Below are 23,771 nucleotides of genomic sequence, written 5' to 3'. Positions count from 1 at the left end.
CCCCCCCCCCGTGATGTGTTTTGATTAGTCATATGATGCCTTCTATTCTTTTCTTTTCTTATTCTTTAACATTGTACTAATATCTAACACTTACCTAATCATGTCTCTACAAAATATTTAGGTTTCTTTTCCCATCCCTTTTCAATATAGCATTGTGTGAGCATCTTCAGACATGTAGCTCTTTCACTTAGGGGGATATTTTCTGGCATTGGAGTTTTAGGAGTGTAGATAATTACATTGGTATATTTATGCTGCAAAGATTTACATGTACCCTTGTAATAGCTGTGCTTTCCTGTTTGTGTGTTGTGCTTGACTAAAAATGAGCTGCATGTAGTGGCACATATTGGTCCCAGGTGGGAGGAGGAGGAGGATCATGTGAGCTCATGGGTTTGAGTCCACCCTGGGCAATACAGTGAGATTTGCCAACAGATGATAGATAGATAGATAGATAAGATAGATAGATAGATAGATAGAAGATAGATAGATAGAAGATAGAGATATAGGAAATATATAAGAAATAGGATTAATAGATCAAAACTATTAATATTTTTATAACTTTGACCTTGAAGAAATATTTCTATACTATTCATTTCAATGGACTTGGTAAAAAGAAAAATTGGTTTTTTCTTCCACAATTTAAAAACTGACCAGTAGCGATGCGTATGTTGACAGTAAAGCTCTTTCCTTCATTTTATAAGTTTTAATGGTTCAGTACTACTCAAACACAACCTCTGGGTGACCTGTAGTTAGGCACTGTGGCACATGGAAAGAATGAGTAATTCTTCCCCACTCTGCTCTAGAGGCTAGCAATTACAATGCAAAGTACACAAATTTTAAATGTTAACTAACATTTCTTCTGTACTTTCGAGCTTGCAAAGTGCTTTAACGTTCATTATCTCAGTTAACCCTTGTGAACCAGGCAATTCATTGAACATGTCTCCATTTATCAGATGAGGATAAGTAGGTTTTAGTGGGTTTTCATAAGATCGCACATGTGGTAAAAGTTTATACTCAAATGAAAACCTCAGAACGCCAAGTGCTGGAGAGATGAGCAGCCTCAGAGCCCCCACCATCCAACTTGTGTGGGCTTCCGACCTTCTGTCATGTGATTATCAGACTGACCCCAAACATGATTAGGTAAGTGTTAGATGGTAGTACAATGTTAAAGAATAGGAAAAGAAAAGAAAAGAAGGCATCATACTGACTAATCAAAACATCACAGGCCAAGTTTTGCTTATCTGGTTTTACTTTGTGGCTCTTCTGGAGATAGAGGAAAATTATCACATAATAAACATATGCGGTGTGGCAACATGACGATAAAAATGCAAAGATTGCATCTGTGTACAGAAAAGGATGGAGGAATGTTTGAAACACTGAATGCTGGCCTTGGTCAGAACCTGGCCAAGTCACCTTAGCCCTTTAAACCTCAGTTACTTCTATAAAATAGGCATTTAGGAAACTGCGTCCCTCATAAGGCAGTTGTAAAGGTTCAGTGAATCTGTCAGAATAAAGTGGGTAGCAGAGTGACTGGCGAATGATCAGTAAAGCCACTATTGTCCTTTTCTTTCTCCTTTCCTTTGTCATTTTATCAGCTATTATGCTTTATCCCACCATCCTCCTGCTCTTTTTTCTTCTAGTAGCAGTCATCCTACCTTGATATTTCCCTATATTTTAGTCCTGGGCCCAAATTCTCTCACTTCTTGTGTTTTCCATTTTCCTTACTTCGTAAGAGTTTCTGTTCAAATGACAACCTCCTCATCCTCAGGATTTCCCTATCCTCCCACCCTCTTTATTTCATTCAGTACTACCTATTATCTTCTTTCTTATGTGTATATCTATGTATACATGCACAATATGTGAACATATGTGGACATGTGTGTGCAATGGTGCAGATATGATCGGATTCCTGAAGCACCCTGGCTCCCTGCTGAGTAACGTCATCGTTAACCTTCTAAACTTCTCAAGTGGACACAATGAACAACATCCTAGAGTGGGAAGGCCATGTACTTTTCACCCCAGGGTGTAGAAGTGCTGAGTTACTTAGTTAAGCTCTAGGCTCCTCAAGGTGACATGATGTATCCTGAAGGGTCCATTGTGGTGAAGGCATGGTGCTGTTGGAGGGAGTAGAACTTCTGGAGAGACCCTGAGGTCACGGGAGCATAAGGAAATTTATGTATGACCCCTTGAGTTCTCTTGAGATTTGCTACCAAAACAGCAAACTGGGCCCTCCCATTCTCTTTCTGCTTTTGGTTTGGGATGTAATTGTGTGCTCTCACGTACGTTCCCACCATTTTGTGCTGGCCTTGATCGTGGTCATGTGGTCCAGGCCAGCCCTCACCACACAGCCTCGTAATGCTGTTTGGACTGAAAGCCTCCAAAACTATAAGCTAAATAAATCTATCTTTACATTATTGTTTTAGTTTCTTTTCTCTCATTGCTGAGAAAAAATACCCAAAGCCCAAAATTAAGGAAAGAAAGGTTTATTTAGCTCACAGTTTGTGGAGGTTTCAGTCTATAATCAGCTGGCTCCAACTCAGAGTGGCAGGGCACAAGGGCAACAGTTCAAGGTGGCAGAAGACAGCAAAAGCAGCAAGAGCAAAAATGGGGAGCAAGCCTCTTTTGCCTTCTTACATTGTATGGGCTATCCACCCGCACCCACAGCATCTCTGTGCCCTCCTCTTGCACAGGCTCAGGATGAATACAAAGTAAGCACCCTGGCTCCCTGTTGAGTAACATCATTAACCTTCTAAACTTCTCAAGTGGACACAATGAACAACATCCTAGAGTGGGAAGGCCATGTACTTTTCACCCCAGGGTGTAGAAGTGCTGAGTCACTTAGTTAAGCTCTAGGCTCCTCAAGGTGACACGATGTATCAACCATAACAATTATAAGTACCCTGTCTCAGGCATTTCATTATAGTGATGAGAACTGAACACACACACAGCAGCAAAAACTTGCCTAACTCGTTACTGCCATACTCATAGTTCTTGGAAGACTTGAAACATGATTGGCATTCAAGTTGTTAAATAATTTTTAATGTTTAGGATGAGATACTATTGCCTTATTCTTTTTTTCCTAAATCTCAAGGCAGGGGTGCTATTAGTATTATCAGTGATTTGAAAACACATTTTCTCGCAGATATTCTCCATGTATAGCTCTTGGTGATTCCTGATCTTTTTTGGCAGATTAGCCATGAAGAAGCTGGGAGAAGAAGTATTTGAAGAAGTCTATAATTACCTGAAGACAGCAAGGCATCAGGGTGCCAGTGAAACAGAGATCCGCAAGTATCTTGAAAAAGTGGTACCTTGGGCGAGTGATTGCTTTGAAGTTGATCAGCTCCTCTACTTTGAGGAGCAGTTACTGATTGCAGTGGGAAAGGAGGCCCCTCTCCAGAACACTCACTAAAGAATGTCAGAAACAAGCAGAAGTTCAAGTTGACAAATTTCAGTGGAACTCCATGAAGCATACAAGCTGGTCTTTATGGTGGAAAGGGTATATCACTCTAGCTACTGTCTTTATCTTTAGTTCTCTGCCAGAAGTAATGACTGCTTGGGAGACCAGTAAATGTGGCGGCCTATACTTGGAGTCAATGGTCATTAAGTGTTGTTTGATTTATACTCTGTGGCAACTTATGCATCAGGTTTGGTGTCCTGCAAAGGATTTCCATCATTTCAGGGCTTCCAGCTGGGTCGAATCATCCTGTTGGTTGCCTCAGAGAAAGGGGCCAGATACCCTTTATTATTTCCAATTGGATGACAGGGCTCAGTACCAGCCACCAGAAGCCTATGGAAACATAGCCAGCTTGCTTGTGAAGATCGCTGGACACTGGCCTCCGACAAGCTGAGTTGGCTAGGGCAGGTGTGTCTGTCTTGGGTAAGCTGTTTTTGGTGCACTTTTTCTCCTTCAGGACAAACAAGCAAGAAGTACCTAAACATAAGGACTTGGTTTAAAATTGCTAAAAGTGATTCCTTTCTGTAACTTATTCCCCAGACTCATTCATGAAGCATTGAAAAGTTTTATTCATAATAAATGAATATTTCATTAATAAAAATAAATCACCTACTTTCTCTTCCTGCTGTGTGAAAGTATCTTATTAAGTGTAACATACCCATCTAATGATAACTGTTACTCAGAGGAGAAGAGAGGAGCTGGAGTGTGTGCATTAACAAGAAATTGACCTCACCCCGGGAAGAATGCCCCATGTCCTTTTATGACCAAGCAGACTGCAAATAAGTCTGGAAGAAGGCAGACGCTCATAAAACCCAAATTAATAAACGTTTCTAAGTCTTCCTGGTGATGGTATTTACATCAGAACAGAGAATGCTGTGTGAGTTGCTGGGTTTGAAGATGAAATTGGTACATTTTCAGAGTCTCTACCATCTTTCAAAACAGATCAACATGCCCAGGGGACAGTGCCCTGCATTTTAGAACATGTTTCTAAGAAGTCAGGTGCATATTGAAAATATGTTGCCCTCCAGGGATTTTTGCTGTATTCCACATTGGGCTTATAAAGAAAAGGAGGTGGGAAAATACTCTTTTGCATCATGGTTTCATGTTTTTTAAAAGAAGCTCATTCAAGCTTACCTTTCCTGTGGTTCACTGGGGTGAAGTGGGGAACAAGATTTAACAGGACTTAGGGAAAACATCTCTATACCACTGCCTTTAGGGAAATTCTTTCTCCTATACATACTCTTCATCTTAGGCCACTGCAGACTAAGAATTAATAACTAACCAAAATGCAAGACAGCAGGAAAATTTGGCCAAGGAGTTAAAGACCTAGGAAGTTGCTTGGTATAAAACTGTAACAGCTATGAGGGAATAAAGGACCTTGCTACTTTCCTAAATAGATATATATACACACACACACACACAAATGCCAGTTGACCTTTTTGCTTTCTATTTATGCAAAAGAAATGCCAGCAGCTATTTTGGGTGATGTAGAGATAAAACACACAAAGGAGAGTAATGGGAGTTAATTATTTAAATGTCTTCAGGGTGAAGCTGGCGCAGAGCTGTAGGTCTATTATAGAAGAGTTGAACCGTCACAGCGGGCTCAGGATAAAGGAGGCTGTCAAATTAAACTGTAGCTCAAGGCTAGGGGAACTCCATGGTCCTTTTCTAAAATGATGGGATTACTAACTAGTGTGTCAGAAAGAAGGGGAGTGAGGCCACCAAGATAATAAAGGAGCAGAAGTGAAGCAAAGAGAAATAGATGGGGGTGGAGTGGGAGGAACAGAAGAGGGGAAGCTGGGGTAGACACAATGTAAAAAATGTTTTCAAATCCTTCTACCACAACCTGTTCAAGGGGAAAAAAACCTGAGCAATACAAGATGACTTGGATTCAGGACCCCTACTTGCCACTTACTGTGTGATCTAGAGCAAGTCATTTTCTCCAAATCTGTGTCCTGCCTATGTCTGACCACTGCTGTAAAGAATATGGATAATGGTTGATCATGCAAAATTGCCATTGTGGTGACCTAATGTGTATATGGACCTGTTATAAAACATTCTCGATTTCAGAGGAGGTTTCATTCACTGCTGAAACCCACATGGCCTGAGGGGTCCTGAGAGGGGGCAATGGGAGATTAAGAAAAGATGAGACATAATAAAATGGGGCGGGACAGGACTCTGATGGAGAGGCAGCAACAACCCAGCACAATCTGCGTCTTTATTTATATACAGTAAAAAGGGATGGAAAGTGCAAGGTCTCAGTGGTGTGCGGAGAATGTGGAACGTGAGACATTTTCAGAGCTGTCTGTGCTGTAGTTAACAGAGAGGAACACCAAGGCCAGATGCGATGTGCCGCTGAGCTAGAGGTCAACTTGTTTACATGGTCCGCCTCTTCCAGCCTGTGTCCCCGGGACTGGCTTTGCTGTAAGCCTAACATCTTGTTCACAAGGCTCAGGGGTGCTGTGTTTTTCCTGGGGCTGGCCTTGCTCTAACCCCAAATGTGTGGTCGATCTCCAACTTAGCTGCTCCCCACAATTCACTTTGTGAGGCTTCTCGATCTTCCATCATTATTACTTCATCACTCCATGCTTCCTTAGGCTTCTATGTTCTACTATTACTACATAAATGCACCCCAACATGTAAACACCTTTAGATGTTTTAGATATTTCAGCTTGAGATATTTAGATATTTTCAGTTAACACTTGATATTTTAGATATTTTCAGCTTACCCTTGGCTAGAGATCAGCAGGAGCCAGCTAAAAGCTGAGCGCACCATGTAGCAAGCAGCTCTAAAAGGCAAGGAAATGGCTTGCAGGGCCAGCACTGAACCCATTCTACCCTTCCTTCACCTACCTGCACAGTTGCAAAGTAGTCATTATCACCAGAACCCTTAGGAGCCTCAGTTCTTCCTAATTTCAGAAGGAAGTTCATAAATTTGCTTCGACAAACATATATTATAGAATATTGTATTTATAAATACTCAGGAGGAGTACCATAGCCACTGTTTATACAGGGTTATGGTTTGAATGACACCACCAGAACTCACTGTGAGGTTTGACCCCGATTGTGAGGTAGTAAGTGGTGGGACCAGCTGGGACCTGTAAGCAGTGATTAGATGAGAGCTCTGCTATCCCGGAAGATGCACGTATGAGTTAATGGATGAATGGATCAGTGGTTATCTCAAGAGAGAGCCTGCTATAAAAGGCAGCTCTGGCTTTGTCTCTTGTAGATGATCCTCTCTCCACATGATGCCCTGTGCTACCTTTGGACTCTGCAAAGTGCCCCCCAAATCTGACCCCCCTCAATCTTGAACATCCCAGACTATAGAACCACTATCTGAATATTTTTCTTTCTGAATTACCCAGTCTTGTTGGAGACCACTACAAAGTGGCTCTGGGCAGGATTTAATATTAACCAATTGGCTTTCCGTGTTGACTTATGAACTGTCTGAAGCTTAGGCACCTTGTCTAAAGATAGGCAGACACTCATAGTGAGTAAACCTCTGTGAGTTCCTGGTCACCCTGAGGCTTGTATTGACCTGTGAAACTGTGACACCTCAAAGGACAAGATAAAGCTACAGCTGAGGACATTTGGCTCCAACCCCAGTAAACTACAAGGAGACTACAGCTGCAGACTCCACACTCCTACAATAAATACCAACCTAAAGATAAGGTAGTTCTCCTGATTGACATAATTTACTACTTGGGAAAATTCTCCCAAGGTCCTGCGAGATTCCTGTGTTTTTTTGAGTATCCTCCTCCCTTGTTTGTAGACCAAATAAATACGGGCTGCCCAGAGAAGTCTTTGTCTAAACTCAGAGAATATCAAAGCTGTAAGAGAGTTAGTCCCTTCTGGAGCCCTGAAATCATTTCCATTGTCTCATTTATTTAAGCCTTCACCATCCACTTGCTTGGGAGATTGTGGGCCTGATCATCTGGCAATAACTAAGGGTTATTTAACCCAATATTCAATGCAGCCTGTGATACTCAGTTATAGCAACAGAAAGAAAACTGAGACAGCATTGAAAACTTGACTCCAAAAAGAGTATTTTCAAAAGAGATGTGGAAGTTTAGTTTGGAAGGAATCTTTCAACAGCTAGAAACATGTTTGTCTTTCTAAAATATTGTGACTTTTTCCTGCTTTGATAGTTGAATATTCTGGCTCAGTTCATTCCTTGCTGTATCCCTGACTGTTGCCTTGTAAGTTTGCAGTTGTTCTCAGTATTTCCTGACTCCATGGGTTTGTTTTGGCTGGCAGACATACTCAGAGGCTGGAAATGTGTTGGTACAGCTGGCCATGTTCTTCTGCACTAGGAGAATGACAGACTTGGACTGAGGGCAACACAAGGCTACTTCTGCTGCAGATAATTCTTCAGACTTCAGCTCAACTTGTATTGAGTTGTACCAGGCACTAAGTAGAGGTACACAATTTTGAATAAGAATTCACCAGGCAAATAAAAAGGAAGAAAAGATCTTACATGCATAAAAAAACCCTGGACCTACTCTTCCTCTTTTATTGCTGCTGGCACATAAAATGTGATGGTGATTATGGCAGATATAGAGAGGCAAGTGTGGTAGCCAGCCTCCAAGATGACCCTCCAGTGGTCCTTCCTTCTGCACACAGATTCAAGCCCTATGTGGACCTCCTCATGTTGGACCGTGGGCAAGCTTGTACAACCAGTAGAGTGCTGTAGAAGTGAGAATGTATGACAGACTACATCATAAAAGACACAGATCCTGTCTTGTTCTCTCTTGAATTATGCTCTGGAGGAAGCCAGCCACCACACCAAGATGTTCCAACAGATGGAGATCTCTATATAGTGTGAAACTGTGGCCTTTTGCCCACAGCCAGCATCAACTTGCCAGCGAAAGCAAATCTCCAGCCCTACTTAAGCCTTCATTTGACTGCAACCCTGACTGGCATCTGTACTACAAAACCTGAGAAACCCTGAGTCAGACACATCCGGATAAACCATTCCTTAATTCCTGACCTAGATAACTGTGAGGTGGTCAATGTTTATTGTGCCATCACCACAATACAAATCAGCAGTAGATCACCACACAGAAAGAAAAACTCATCTGAGCCAGGGGCAGCCACTAAAAAGGCTACCCATCACATCTCTCCATCCCCCTACCATAGGACATGCCATGATCTCTGAAGCCAGCCCTGCTACATTCCTCCTAATCCAACTGCAAAACTACCCTTACCAAACTTCTGGGAGTTCTCTCAATACTGTTGTTCCTTCACCTCCCAGAACTCCCTAGTAATTAAATTCTGCTCAGACTATCCTGAGCCGTCCAGCTCTCCAGACCTTGCAAGAACCCCAGCTGCTCCAAATTATGACTTCAGCATTTATCCTTTGAGGACCAGCTTCAGAGCCTCTGCCACGCCTTCAAGCCCCTCCCTGGCTTGAGGCCCAATTGCAAGAAAGTTTTCAGTTTCCCAAGGGTCCCTTGGCCCTTGTTCTGAGAGCTTCGCCCTGATTGGCTACTACGCCAAGCTCCTGGCTCCAAGGATTGGCCCTGGTGGGCCCACCCACACTCATATTGGTGTGGGTGAGACTCGCCCACCTAAGCAGGGGGGCTGACCACATAACCAAAGGAAACCTTAGACCATGTCAGGGTCACGTAAGATAGAGCTGGCGGAGGCCCTGGCCTTAGGGCCTGAGTGGAGGCACTTGTGTTTTGTGATGCTCTACGCGCCAGACCCGGGGATGCTCTTCGGCCGCATCCCGCTGCGGTACGCCGTGCTGGTGAGGAGAGGCGCGCCTGGCCCCTGCCCGCCCGGGCCTCGCACTCATCCGGGTAGCACTGCCTGGGCACCCCGCCAACTCCCTTTCTCTCCCTGGCAGATGCAGATGCGCTTCGATGGGCGCCTGGGCTTCCCAGGTGGCTTCGTGGACTCGAAGCACAGCACCTTGGAGGATGGACTGAACCGAGAGCTGCTGGCGAAGCTGGGCGAAGCGGTCTCCGCCTTCAGCGTGGGGCGCACAGACTACCGCAGCTCACGTGCAGGAGACACCTCGCATGTTGTGGGGCACTTCTATGCCAAGAAACTGACGCTAGAGCAGCTGCAGGCGGTGGAAGCTGGAGCACCAAAAGCCAAGGACCATGGGCTGGAGGTGGGGCCAGCCAGGAGCCCATCCCACATCCGGGCTCCCTCTTTACCCCATGAATTCCTTCTCCCCAGGAGAAACCCTCCCTAGATGGGTTCCCTGGAAGGAAGTCATAGCCCGCCAGACCTTGCAGGCTTCCCAGTTTCCAGGACTAATTAGGGTCGTGGTCATCTTCAAGCTGGATAATAGTGCCAACCTGGTCTCTGGGAAGGCCTGTCCCCCGCTACTGCACTGCCTCAGAGATCTCTCTAGAACACATCCACCCTCGGCTCCACTCTTCCCTTTTGATAATGTCAGCGTGGCCGGGCGTAACACCCTTGCCCTTAATTTTGGGTGTTTATTATTCTTAGGTAGAAAATATGCCCCTGATACTTAAGGTTAGGGGAAGTAGGAAGATATATTGGGAGTGGAGGTGGTTCCCAAACTTTAGCAAGTATCAGAACGTCGCTGGTAGGGAAGTAGCTTATAAAACAACTATTGCTCTGCTCTCTTTGGTAGCACATATGCTAAAATAGGAATTCTGGACCCTACTCGCAGTTACTGGCAGGGGAGCAGGATGGGAGGAATAACTAAGAATTTCCATTTTCCATGCATTCCCAAGTGGTACTGATATAGTTGGTATGAACTCCACATTTCAGAACCAGAGGTCTAGGGCTCTTCCTGCATCCCGGAGGCGGGGGCCCCTACAGGTTTCAGGGAGTGATGTGGGTTTGTGGAGCTGGAAAGCACGTCCTGGATCATTTACCTGTACAGGGTTGGGCCTGTGAGCCCTGGTGAGGTTTGACCCTTGGGGATAGTTCTGCTGGGGTGTAAGGAAGTGAGCCCTCAGCTCTTGAAAGATCTTGCTAGAAAGAAAATTGTATACTGACTCCTTCCCTTCACAGGTGCTGGGCCTGGTGCGAGTGCCCCTGTACACCCTTCGAGATGGTGTGGGAGGCCTTCCTGCCTTCCTGGAAAATTCCTTTATTGGTGCTGCCCGGGAGGAACTACTGGAAGCCCTCCACAACTTGGGACTCGTGGAAGCTGGTTCTGTCTTGAGTTTTAAAGATGTCAATGCAGGCAACTTTCTTAGAACTCACAGAACCTGAGATGAGGGCTTTGATACTGGGATGGAGGAAGGGAAAAGAAAATGTTTTCTTTTCTGGGTCTGAGAGATGAGAGATGATCCCAGATTAAAATAAAGAGATGTGTTCATGTGATAGTTAATCCTGACACATCAATTTGATTGGAATAAATGCATAGTAGAATTGCAAAGCACAATGGGTTGCCTGGGTGGGTCGTGGAGGTATGACCTTGGGTACTGTGTATGGCCCCCAGCCCCTCTTCTCTGGTACTGTTCCCCTGCTCTGTCATGAAATAAGCAGTTTTGCACCCCATGAACTAAGTTGCTTTGTTCCCCATGCCTGTCCAAGTCCTCGTCTTGGAACCAGCTGAGCCCATACTGAAGCCCTTGAAGCCCTCAGCACAAACGAGCCTTCCTCATTTAAGTAGTGGGTATTCGGTACTGTGTCCCAGCAGTGGAAAAGCTTGTGCAATACATTTTTAGCAGGGGGCTCTCCCAATTCCTGGCATAAGGGGGACAAGCATCCCAGAAGCCCTAGCAGATTCTCCGTAAGCCTCCTCCCTGTATATGTGACACAACCTGACTCATCATGTCCAGTTTAACCAGGAAGTGACATTTGTGAGTCCTGGCCTGACACCATCCCCTCTGATATTGTTAATTGTGATTTGTCAACTTGACTTGAGTAAGACCCACCTAGCAGATTATTAATTCTGTATATCTGTGGATGAGTGACGTGTAGGCCAGACCCATTCCAGATGTGGGTGGAACCAACCATTAAGGACAGAATAAAAAGGGAAAGAAAGAGGAAGTATTTTCCCCCTTCTCATCTTTACCACTGCCTTTGGATGTTGGTCTCTGGTTCCTTCAGGCTTCCAGTGAAGACTCTTCAGACTTCCAACACAGGCTCTTTAGATTTCTGCAGAGATTCTCACCAGTGTTTGTGCAGTGAGCTTACAGCCTTCAAACTTGGACTACTGCTGCATCCTCTACCTATCTAGCATGTAGACAGACACTCTGGATTCTCCCATCTCTTACTGGTAGAAAGCATGTGACTCTTCTGATTCTAATCCTGTAAATCTGCTTCATAAATGCCGTGTATAATTACTCATTTATTTTGTATTGAATCTGTTCCTGTATAGAATCCTAAGAAATACAGATTTTGATACCAGAAGTAATCCTAAAGAAACAGAATTGTGAGATGAATTTCTCTAATAGGTTTAGTTATTCCTGGAGTTGACTTTCTAATTTTCAGAAACCTAAAGTTAAATTGGTCTCATTCTGATAATGTACAGAGTACTGATAATCCATAGTGTAATCTGATTAGAGGAATATGTAACATGGATGCATTTGATTATATTAATTCATCATTTGTGAGATGAAAGGAACATAGAGACTCTGTGCTTAATACTTCTGAATATTTTTGGAATTAGGAAATATAATGATGCTGGTTGATTGCTCTGAGTTGTGGACAAACTAGTAAAGGAAATCATAAACTCCAGACAAGCATAAACAAAGGATTTGAACTACAAAGACAAATTAATGAAGGAAATAAGCTCAGAGACTCAGTTTCCCAGCTCCAGACACACATAAAGAATCTAAGGTTCCTAAGTATGTACTGAAGGAGGCTCTTCTCTCCTGTAGCTGCTAGGCTGAAGTTGCTGAAATCCAACACAAGCCCGCATAATTTTCTTGGCTGAATTACAGAGCAAGTTTAATGCTCAGTCTCCAAGGGTCTCTAAAGTGAGGTGAGGGCATTGATCGGAAAGGAATGAGATCCCCATAAATTGGAAAGGAGCTGTTTGGGAGGAATCAGAAGAGGCTGAAAACATTGAACTCCTAAATTCTGATGAGATTATTTTGCCAGAAGAGAGTTCCCCACCCTCGGTGGTAGAAGCATGCCCACCCCCACTCCCTGTTGTGTGGACCTCTCCTCCTACCTGAGGAATCCAATCCTGTGTTGTCTATGGAAATGGTAATGACCATCCCTGGTGCAGTTACCAAGTAAGACATTGCTGACACTCCTCAGGACCCACCCTCACCCCCTACTTTTGCCTCTGTATCTATAACCAGATGCAGAGGTTATATGTAATGTCAGAAGGCTTCTGTAGGTGAAGTATACAATGTGACCCATGAAGAGTTCTATATGCTTTCAAAGAACTTTTTGAGTTTTCTAATTCTTCCAGAGGCCTGAGGAACAAGTATGGAGAAGAATTTTAAGAGTGTGGGATAATGGTGGAAGAAATACAAACCTGGCTCAAGCTTAGTTTCTTGATATGGGAACTGTTAAGTAGCGATTCTGAATTTAAAGTTGTAGCTTCTGGAGTTAAAAAAGGTGCTAATAGTTTATTTGATTGGCTGGTTAGCTGAGGAATGGATCAAAAGATGGCCCCTGTGAATGAACTGGAGATGCTTGCTACTCGCTGGTTTGAAAGTATTCAAAGGCCCAAGGAAGTGGGAATGCTAGAGGTAAAATCTAAACCTCCACACTGGCGGGGAGGCAGATCCACTAACAAGGACTTGAAAGATGCAAGGGTGGTAGTTCCTCCCACATCCCTGTGCAACTCTTCAATTTGGCCTATGCAGGCGATGAATAGATTCTGGAGAATGATGGTGGATTACACTAAGCTTAATGAAGTGGTGACCTCAACTGCAACTGCTGTACCAGATGTGGTTTTGTTTGTTTGTTTGTTTGTTTTGCCTGATCATATTAACACGTGTCCTGGTATCTGGTATATGTTATGCAACTACTGATTTAGTAAATGTCTTTCTCCATACCTATCTACGTGGCCCACCAGAAGCAATTTGCTTTCAGATGGCAAGGGCAGCACTACACCCTTACTGTCCTACTTCAGCGGCATATATTTCCAGTCCTATGTTAGACCTTAATTCACACCAATCTTAATTATCTTTTTCTTCAACAAGGTATCACAGTGGTACATTACGTTGATAACATTAGGCCAATTAGACCAAGTGAACAAGAGGTAGCAAAGACTCTGAACTTGTTGAGAAAATATTTGTGTGCCAATGGGAACATAAGTCCAACTAAAATTAAAAGTCCCTCCACCTGAGTGAAATTTCTAGGAGTCCAGTGGTATAGGGCATGCAGTACCTTTTCTAAGGCAAAGAATAAGTTGTTGCATCTGGCCTTTTCTGCAACCAAAAGAGAGACACAGTGCCCTGTGGACCCATTTGGATTTTGGAGGCACATTTCTCACGAGTTGTGTTGCTCCAGCTTGTTTACCAAGTGACTCAGAAAGCCTCTAGTTTTGAGTGGGACCCAGAACAAGAGAAGATTTTGCAATAGGTTCAGGTTGCTGTTTTCTGCGGATAACTACTCTCCCTTTGAGAATAGCTCCTGGGGAATAACTTGAGGAATAGCTCCTGGCCTGCTATCTGGACTTAGTGGAAACTGATGCTTACTCATGAGACACTAGGTTACCAGGTGCTATCTGACTCCCAGAGTCATAAAATTGTATGTGTGCATCAACAGTTCAGCATCAAATGGAAGTGTCATACAGTTTATGTAACTGGGAGCCTCCAGGCCTTTGGTCTCCAATTGCTACTGGATACTTTGGCTATCCAGAATTCATGCAGCCATTTTAGATTCCCCCATCTCTGATATAGCAGACAGCCAATGGGAGTGTTCTCATTATGATCCTGTAAACTTACCTTATAAATCTCTGTACAATCATACACATATTTTATGTTGAATCTGTTCCTCTAGAAAACTCTAATATGACTTCCTTCTTCCCTGGGGAGTGGCTTCTAAAGTGGAGGAGCATCTCTTTCCCCTGTCCTACGTGGCTATTCTTCAGGGTCAGGCCTAGCCCATGATTATTGGGGAGGACAGAGTCTAAGGACCCTATGTGCCCTGAGAGTGCTCCCTTCCTTATCTGAGTGTTGATGAAAATGATGGGCTCCTGACAGTGGGGGAAAGTCCTGACCAATTCCCCTACCCTTTTCTTCCTCTAAAACTGAGCATAAAGGTCAGGAGGTGGCAAAGACTTCTTGGGCTGACCTTGGGCCTGAGACCTGTGAGTCATGGTGCCTCTGGTCCAGGACCTTCACCTTGAGCTGCCTTAGTCTCTGGAGAACCAGGAGGGCATTGACCCAGTCCCTCACCCGCACATGGGTGCTGAGGCCAGAAACTGGCAGGTGCTGGGGACATCCTTGCTGGTGTGGTGGAGGAACCAAAATGCCAGCGAGAGCTGCCAAGAGGGAAAGGTGCACACACCAGGACATGACCTCCCTGAAGGGGCTTGAAGAACAGCGGCTGGGCAGTACCCTAACTGCCATGCAGAGCACGCTGTGCCCCCATCGCTCCTGGCCTTTGGTGTATGGGGTGGAGAGTGGGGCACACCTGCAGAGATCTGGTCAGATCCTAGAGGGGCTCATGCCTGCCTCTGTGACCTAATGTAGCTCTGAGCCTTTGCCCCACAGTATCTAGAGGACACTGGGAGGTGGGCAGCTGGAGGAAGGGCCTGAAAGCACAGACCAGCTGACACCAGCCCTTACCAGCTCCATGTGAGCTTGACATCGCTTGGACCTCAGTCACCTCTGCAAGGGAAGTGAGGACCCTGACTGAGAGATATGACATCTCCCACGGAGCCATCGCTCAGGATCCAGTCGTAGGCCCCGCTGCACCCAGAACTCATCCGCAGATCTAACCTGGCCCGTGCTTGGGCAGCGGTTGTTTGGCCCCTTCACAGCCCTCCGCCTTGTCCCTTTGCACGCTGCACTCTTCCCTCAGCCAGGCTCTCAGCACTGTGAGCAGGTTCTTCCCCACCCTTTAAATTTGTAGCATTCCCTTCTTTTCTGTGGTCTCTGCACTGGGGAGGGCAGGTGTACATACCTTAGCTCCTTTATCTAGCAGACTCACCCTCCCGAGAATGAGATTCCTACCCCACCAGCCACCGTGACAGCGGTGACAGTTCTGTGCCTAGAGTTCGTGTTGCTGGCCTGGGCCCAGCAGGTCTGGAGCGGGCAGAGGGGAACAGACATGCTCAGCCCCTGCGTCCCTCCTCCTCTCCCCCATTCCCATCCTGCCAAGCGAGTGTAGACCGCCTGTGGCTGGTGCTGGGCCTGGCCCTGATAAGTCCACCCTCTGGGGTGGAGAGCAGATAGCAGGTGCTTTCCCTCCCCCAGCCCCCACTAATGTTGTGAGGACTCTCAGGCCAGCACTGACCTCCTTTCCTTATCTAAAGTGTTGGTTGTGTTTCCTGGGGTGAGGGTTAATGGAGGTGCACTGGATGCGAGCTTCGGGGGGGATGCAGCCAGCGCTATCTCAGCCCAGGATGCCTGGTGCCTTGCTGCTGCTTAGCACAGGTTGTGTCTGGGAGGTCAGAGGCTGGGCCGTGTCCCCACAAACACACGGTTCTGCTTTTCTCAGCGTAACTGGCAAAGTGTTTCCACTTCTCAACCTTGCACTTTCCCTGGAGTCTACGGGATGACGGTGCAGAATAAATGCTTTTGGGCTTCATCTCATCCAGAGTCAAAATTACCAGGTACCTCATTGGTACACCTGACCCCCACTGTACGATGCTCTTAATCAGTGATTCTCAACCTTGGCTTTGAATTCTAAGAACCTGGAAAAGCTGATGACAATCCAGCAGAATAGTTTTAAATTAGCTGATCATTGTTCATCTCTGTCTTTCTCCTCCTGCTCATCTTCCTTTTTTTGGTTTGTTTGTTTGCTTTTTGTTTTTGGCAGTACTTGAGATTAAACCCATGGCTCTTGCATAAAACTACAGTTTTTGTATTTTTTTTGTTCTTCAACCCTTTTTTTGTGTGTTCTCTTCTGAGACAAGGTTTTGCCAAGTTGTTAAATTGGCCAGGCTGGGTTTGAACTTGTAATTCTCTTGCCTCAGGCTGCCAGAATGCTGTGATTACAGTTCTTTGCCACCATGTCTAACTGGTCCTAGTCTTCTCAATGTCTAAAATATGATACTAGGTAATATCTCTCTTTCCTTCTCCTAGGCCAAGAGGGATCTTTCTATGAGAGGACTTTGCTGATAGTCAAAGCTTTCCTCAGTTGTAGACTGTAAACTTCATGAGAATTTAAAATAATTTTATTTTAACTTTTTACTATGGAAAACAGAAAACTACATAAAAAAAAACCATACACCCTTGATGGACCATCACCCAGCTTCAACAATTTTTTTTATGCCTTCAGCTTCTATCTTCTTGCTATGTTATTTTTAGCATGCTAGTTAAAAATAATTTAAAGTATATCTCTAAAAGGTAAAGAACCCTTAAAATTTATAGCCACAAAACGATTCTCATACTTCAAACAATCATCAAAGATTCCTACAATCTAACATTTGGTCAGTATTCACATCAACTGCAGAGTGTGAGTTTTTGTTTTGTTTAAATTAGAATCTAAACTGGAATACCTGAGACCAGGGGATCTGTGAAATGAAAGGGTCTATGGAGCCATTACAGATTCTAGCAAGAAAAGAAGACAAAAGTAGGGCCTGGGATGAGTTCCTGCAACTAGTAGCAGGAGAGCTACCAGGTAACAGCTGAAAAATGTCCATTGGACATAGAGGCAAAATCAATTTTGTCAACTTTGAAGAAAACACATTTACATTAAACCTACACTGGCTACAGATCAGGGTCCAGGACCTCATGAAGCTGGGAAAGCTTGGGGACAGGACGGGAGGACAGTCTGAAGGAGAAGCACTTCCTGCTCTGTGACTGTGAGTGGTTAGGGATGTGAGCCGGCCACAGTGGTGTCCAGCTGGCTCTCCTCCTGTGGTGTGAGTCAAAGGTCTCAGCCTGAGTCTAGGCATGCGGAGCACACTTTCTCGTTCGGCTTGAAGCTGTTAGCTGACTAGTTTCTCTTGTCTCTCCTCTTCTCAATCCTAGGTTTTGTAACCAGGTTTAGGACAACTCAGAATTTTTCTCTTAGCTTCAATTGATATCTCGTGAATCCCTTTTACTATAAGATTCTGCCTCCGTGTCTGTTCTTCATTAATTGAAGAAACCATGACATTTGTCCCATAAAATTCCCTTCAGTCTACTTCTTGCTGATTCACATATTCCTTCTTTTTTTTTAAAAGTAAGCATCTTTTTAATCAATTCCCTTGCAGGAAAATTCTGAAAATAGTACAGAGTTCACTTATACTCCAACCAATTTCTCCTTTTAACATCTTACATGGGAGGTACCTGTCTTACAAGAATGAATCAGTTTTGATATATTATTATTATTAACTAAAGTCCATGCTCTATTCAGATTTCCTTAGTTGTCTAATGTTCCTTTTCTGCTCCAGAATGCCACATTTCATCTTGTTGCTTAGGTTTTTCAATTGTAATCATTTCTCAGTTATTTTATGACTGCTATAGGCTGAATATTGTATCCCCTCCACTAAACTCATATGTTGAAGCCTAACCCCCAAGTTGGCATTTGGAGTCAGGGTGCTTGGGTGGTAACTACATTATAAAGGTGAAGCCTTCATGAATAGGTTAGTGACTTTATAAAAGAGACCCCTGAGAGCTCTCTTTGCCCATTTTGACCTGTGAAATTTAAGCAACAAGATGGTCTTCTGTGAACTAGGAACTGGGTACTCAATAGACACCCACTCTGCCAACCTCTCTGTTATCAGAAAAGTTTAACTCCTGACCTGTTAGATATCAAATGTGTCAAGTTCATGGCTGCACAACATCGAGGAATGAAGTCATGATACAAAGGAAGAAGTTAGGAGAGTTTTGGAAATAAGGAAAGGAAGAATATCTCCTGGACTTCCAATAAAGGTGGGTGGCCACTGAGGCTCTTTGTCAGGGGTAATTTATACAGCAAAATCACAACACTGGTACAATATGTGTCAAAGTTCATTCAACCTATAGGATTACAAATATAGTCACTTAACTAATATTAATCCAATAGAGAAATGAGTCACATAGGAAGTGCATGTGGAAAGATCAAAGGAATTCCTGGAAAGGGAGGGGTGTATGGGTCCAGGTGTTCTGGTCAACCATCTATACATGTGATGCCTATCTGGACCCACTGGAGCAGGTAGTGCTAATTACAGTATAATCTCAAGAGGCTGTTTATCTCTAGGACGGCATGCAGGGCTGTCTATTGCTTTTCCATCCTGAGGCCTGGGTCTCTCTAGATTTTCCTCCAGTTCCAATTCTGATGCCTTTATTTTTGTGTGCTAACATCCTTGACAGCCCAGTCCCTCTCTGGTTGCATATTAATTTCTATCTTAACTTAGCTGTCTGTAATACCTTCATCTGTCTTAGACTTCAAAGCCTCTACAGCTGTCAGAAATAAATTTTACTTGTTTATAAGACATCCAGGCTATGATATTTTGTCCCAGCAGCCCTCACAGACTAATAAGAGTTTTGAGGTTTACTGGTCAAGTATCTTACAGGGTCCATCCACTGGAATTTTTTTAATGCTTTTCTCATTACTAGATCAGGTTCATATCTTTTTGGGGGAAGACCATAGCCAATAAAACCATTTTCACCACATCATATCAAAGGAACACTCTACAAATGTGATTTACCAATGACATTGTCCACTTTGATCATTTAGCTAAGGTAATGCTTTTCAAATGTCTCCCAAAAGGACTCCCACACTGCACTCGCTGGAAGGAAGTCATTATTCAAATACAAATTTAAGGAGTAGCGAGTTATGCTCCAGGTCCTGAGAAGAAAGGAACTGCATACATTATTTCTAGTTCTTCTATGTGGGAGATTCTTCACTCCAGAATATTTACTAGTTCCTTATTTATTTGTGCCATGTATCCATATGGTTATGTAGATATTTATTTTCTACTTTGTACTATAATCTACTGCTACTTATTTCTGTTGCTTTAGTTGTTTCAGCTTTGGCCACTGGGAACAAGTAAGCTCCTGTGCTCCTGTCCCTTTGATGTACTCCCCACTGATGTTTTTAAAAATTTCTTCTCTGTTTTTTTTTTTTTTTGGTGGGGGTCTTGGACTTCCTTATGTTCTGTCATCAGAATATGCTCCAGGTACATCACATATTCCTTATGAATATTTCCTGCCCCATTGATGGAATCAGCCACTTCTCCAAGGAGCATTGGTTTATTTAAAAAAAAATTATAAACCAAGATTTGAACACTAGATGAGCTTGTTGTTACTGGAGACTATTGCTGCTGGGTCCTCTCAGCTGCAAAGCAAGGAAATATAAATGCATGATATTAGCCCTTGTATATATACATACACATTAATATTTCTATATATAACCATCTGTATCTATATCAAGCTAAACATGAATCTATACACTTGTATTAAACTCTAACCCACTACAGCACTATGTGGATCATTGTTTTCTTCTTCATATTTTCAAGAGTTATTCATTGATGTTTCTCACAAATAGGTAGATTTAGATTGAAGTTCAATTTTTGGCCAAGAAAAAGAATTCATAATAATATTAATAGCAGTGTCAATAGTAGCCCTAAAAGACATAATCCTGAACACCATAATTCTCAATGCTGAAATCCTGGAAACCACAATTCCATGTGGAAAAGTGTAGAGAGGGTTTTTAAGAGAGGTAGGAAGTCGAATTCTGAGGATGAGATTAGTCTATTTCCAGTTGTATCTAGGGTAGTTTTCAAATCATTTGGTTGGGCATTACTTCTGCCCTTTTACACACAACTCCATATTTGACTTTAAAAATCCATTTTATTATATTTTTAATCTTTTTTTAAATTTCCATCCTGGGAAAAAACCCCTTCTGTCCAAGAATAAAAATAATTTGACAAGAATTCAGCAACCTTCAGAACCAAACACACTGCCTGATACACAGCACCAGTGTCACAAAACACATTAAATGGTTCGACTGTGGAAGGCGGCAGACATGTTTACCAGTAGATCAAGCATAGAAAGAAAAAAGTGCATGCTTCACTTTGGCTAATAAATGGAATTTCCAGAACTCTTTCCACTGTTTTTAATCAAATGTGTACTTCATGCTTCTGTTGGATGTGAAAATTCTGGAGCTTATTTGCTCATCTCTGAGGCAATTTCTGGGAAAAGTAAAACCCTATACACACTTATTTGAAGATTTGATAGATATTGAAAAAGAAAATGGATTTCAATCAAATATACAAGCTATAATGGAATTAGGTGTGATCAAGCAATAAAGTGTTACTAAAAAACTTTGTTTCTCGAGCCCAATATGTTTAGCAGAAAATTCAGATTGAGTGGATTGGCCATGAAATATGACAGCAACAAATATTTCAGTTTAAAAATTTGTTTGTACTGGGCATGGTGGTGTAGGCCTGTGATCCCAGCACATGGGAGGCTGTTGCTCCAGGAAGATCATCATGAGTCTGCAGCCAGCTTGGGCTCCATAGTGGGTTTAAGGCCCGGCTGAACTGCCTAAGGAGGCCCTGTCTCCAAGCTAAATAAACAAACAACCAAACAAATTTTTTGTTTGCACTGGGATTTCTTCTAGGCAATGACATCCCAGGAACTTTCACTGAATTAAAACTGAATTTTAAAACTGAAGTGTGGTGGATTGACAACTGGTGGTCAACTTATTACACCCAGCTGAACTGAGTAAGCATGGTGCTGGGTGTGTGAGGCCCACCTGAGGATTGTTGCCAGCAGCATAAGAAGCAAAACTGGAGAAGAAGAGTGAGGCTGTTGAGGCTGTTAGAAGCTGTTAGGTACCTGTTGGAAGCAGAGAAAAGCTGTAAGGAGCGGCTGGTTTTCTTGGAGGAGCTTATCCTGCTGGGTTTCCTGATGAACTTGGCTATTTTCATCCTCCAAGGAGCTCGGGACCTTGTTGTTGCTGAGAATGGCTTTGGTTCACTTTGGGGAAGCTCTGGTCCTCACTCTGAGCATTGCTTCCTGGCTCCAGAGGGGAAGATGGTGCCCTACTCAGTCTCTTGGAGAAGCTTGCTATGTTGGCTTTCCTGATGAGAACTCAGCTGTCCTGATCATCAGAGGAGATTGGGACCTCACTGTTGCTGAGGATGGCTGTGGTACTTTTCAGGGGAGCTCTAGTTCTTATTTTGTGCATTGCTTCCTGGCTCCTGTGTAGATCCCTCAGCCTGCTAGCACAGATCCTTCGTCCCACTGGCACAGACTTTCTAGCTTCCACCACTGATCCTTGGGCCTTCTCAACACAGAACCGTGAAACAGGCCTGCATGACATATTGTTATGGGCTCTAGGCCTCCAGTTAGACTTGTGGTAGGTATTGTTATGAGCTCTTTTCAGCTGGACTTATGCAGGACATTATCATGGGATCCAGGCCCTTAACAGGTCGAGATTCTTTGGTCTTTAGTATGTGGGCAGATTTCCTGGACTCTCTTGTATATTATTCTTTGGGTGACTATTATAAATAATCTTATAAAATATGTGTTCAGTATTATATTGTTCCCCTTGCAATATCCCCCAAACCACAACATGAAGTTAACTATTTAGAAAATAATCATGTGCACAGTTGGATAAGATGGCATGCAATGGTGTTACTGTTTAATCACCACTGTTGTTTTGGGCAAATATGGGGCTGTTTATTGGTACCGGGGAATGGATTCCCCAGAACAATATGGAACTATGATGGGAAAACTTACTAGGGAATGAACATGTCAGTGTATATCAGCTCATAATAGAAGTTCAAAAAGAATGGCACCATGTGGAAAATGAATGTGACTGTATTCTCAGAAGAAAGCAATATCTTTAAAGAAAGAAAACAGATATTCATTTTGATATGAGACTTTGAAATAGAACAATCCTGAATGTCCACTAGCTCTTATGGACCCCTGTGGAGTACACTTTGTCACAAGTTAATTTGGTTTCCTTTTTGTAATTTTCACAGCAATTTTAAATTGTAGGCATTAATTTTTCATAGTTTATATGCTATGTATTCCATCTATGCACCATTTCTAGTACTGCATTCTAACAGCTTATGCATGTCTTGCAAATTTCACTTCCTAAAAGTGAATCATTATAATGTTGATTTTGAGTGTAAGTATTGAGCATGTACATAAAAATGCTGAAACTTCTTCAACAAATGAAATGTCCTTTGTGTACATCTGTAACTGTGATACAAAATTATGAGATCTCAGCTCTTTGGGAAACTGCATATGCAGTGACAACCTACTGCAGTTTTTGATCAGCCTCAACAAAAGACTGCCAAATAACTCAGATACCCATGGTCATAAAACTGGGTACACAATTACCAACTAGACTGATATGCATTTATACATTTAACATTTTGGCTTATTTCTTAGTGTCCATAAATATTGTGTTCATGTAACTCTTGTTGATATATCTAAGAGTTTGTATTTGTGGAACTTAATCATGTTCACCCAGAATGGTGTCAAACACTTGTAATTCCAGCACTCTGGAAGCTGAGACAGGAGGATGATTGAGGCCAACCTTGGACTTATAGCAAGTTCAAGGTCACCCTTGACTGTATCATGAGACCCTGTCTCAAAAACCCTAAATAGACAGACAGACAGAGATGGAGTTGGAAATGTAGCTCAGTGGTAGTGTTTCTTAGCATGTGTGAGGTTCTGGATTCAATCCCCAGTACTGTCAGGGGAAAAAAGTTACTTTTGCCTATTTTACTGTTATAAAGTGGCCTTAGAGGTTTTCTATTACATTTTTATGTTTCCTGGGTAAATCCTCTTCTAAAATGAAAATAAATGTTTTTAAAGAACTTTTTTTTTTTGTTTTGTTTTTTGTTTTTCTCCGGTACTGGGAACTGAACTCACGACCTTGCGCTTGCCAGGCAGGCGCTTTGCCGGTGAGCTAAATCCCCAGCCCCCTTAAAGAACATTTTAATTATGTTTCAACATATTTTGATCTTTGAAGATTTTAGACTCTAGGGATTTTGATCATTCATAATTTCAACATTTGACATTATGGCACTCAGGATTCTATTTTTCAGAATTATGACCCAAAACCATATACAGGAGGTGGTTTGTTTTTTCATCATGATATACATTATACTGGCTGTCTTCTGGCAACTTTAGTAACCATTGATGATCATCCCCTAGTACCCACTGAAGTTTTAAAATGATAAATCCTTGATTATCTTATTCCTGCTTTAATTAGTAGGAATACTTTTATAGTATGAGGTACAGCCCATATAAGAAAGGATAAATGCTTAATTATTTTTCTCATTATTTTTAAAACAATGAATCAATTCCCTAGCATC

The 23,771-nt window shown here is 43.0% G+C and overlaps 2 protein-coding genes across 6 annotated transcripts in view; both read left to right on the top strand.

Annotated features, from left to right (window-relative positions):
- The window catches only part of Nek11 (NIMA-related kinase 11), a 267,222-nt gene extending 263,148 nt beyond the window's left edge, over positions 1 to 4,074 (top strand). For all 5 annotated transcript variants that reach the window (XM_013505736.1, XM_005406856.2, XM_005406853.2 and 2 more), the window contains one exon: positions 3,187 to 4,074. In XM_013505736.1, the coding sequence (XP_013361190.1) occupies positions 3,187 to 3,406 (220 nt within the window). In that variant the 3' untranslated portion in view covers positions 3,407 to 4,074. The remainder of the gene's footprint in view (positions 1 to 3,186) is intronic.
- A 4,781-nt stretch (positions 4,075 to 8,855) lies between these two features.
- Positions 8,856 to 10,772, top strand: LOC102009630 (U8 snoRNA-decapping enzyme-like). The gene is made up of 3 exons (XM_005406843.2): positions 8,856 to 9,203; positions 9,303 to 9,572; positions 10,451 to 10,772. The coding sequence occupies exons 1-3, from the start codon at positions 9,066 to 9,068 to the stop codon at positions 10,652 to 10,654; spliced, it is 612 nt and encodes a 203-aa protein (XP_005406900.1). The 5' UTR covers positions 8,856 to 9,065; the 3' UTR covers positions 10,655 to 10,772.
- Positions 10,773 to 23,771: the final 12,999 nt, after the last annotated feature.

The sequence above is a fragment of the Chinchilla lanigera genome, unplaced genomic scaffold, assembly GCF_000276665.1.
Source record: "Chinchilla lanigera isolate Chin_1 unplaced genomic scaffold, ChiLan1.0 scaffold00100, whole genome shotgun sequence".
Lineage (NCBI taxonomy): Eukaryota > Metazoa > Chordata > Mammalia > Rodentia > Chinchillidae > Chinchilla > Chinchilla lanigera.
This window is presented reverse-complemented; position numbering and strand designations above follow the sequence as displayed.

Bases quoted from the DNA above. Each gene is read 5' to 3' on its own strand.
- LOC102009630 (XM_005406843.2), top strand. From the start codon at position 9,066: ATGTCAGGGTCACGTAAGATAGAGCTGGCGGAGGCCCTGGCCTTAGGG. The intron at 9,204-9,302 runs GTGAGGAGAGGC...TCTCCCTGGCAG, and splicing joins CGCTGCGGTACGCCGTGCTG to ATGCAGATGCGCTTCGATGG. The intron at 9,573-10,450 runs GTGGGGCCAGCC...TTCCCTTCACAG, and splicing joins CCAAGGACCATGGGCTGGAG to GTGCTGGGCCTGGTGCGAGT.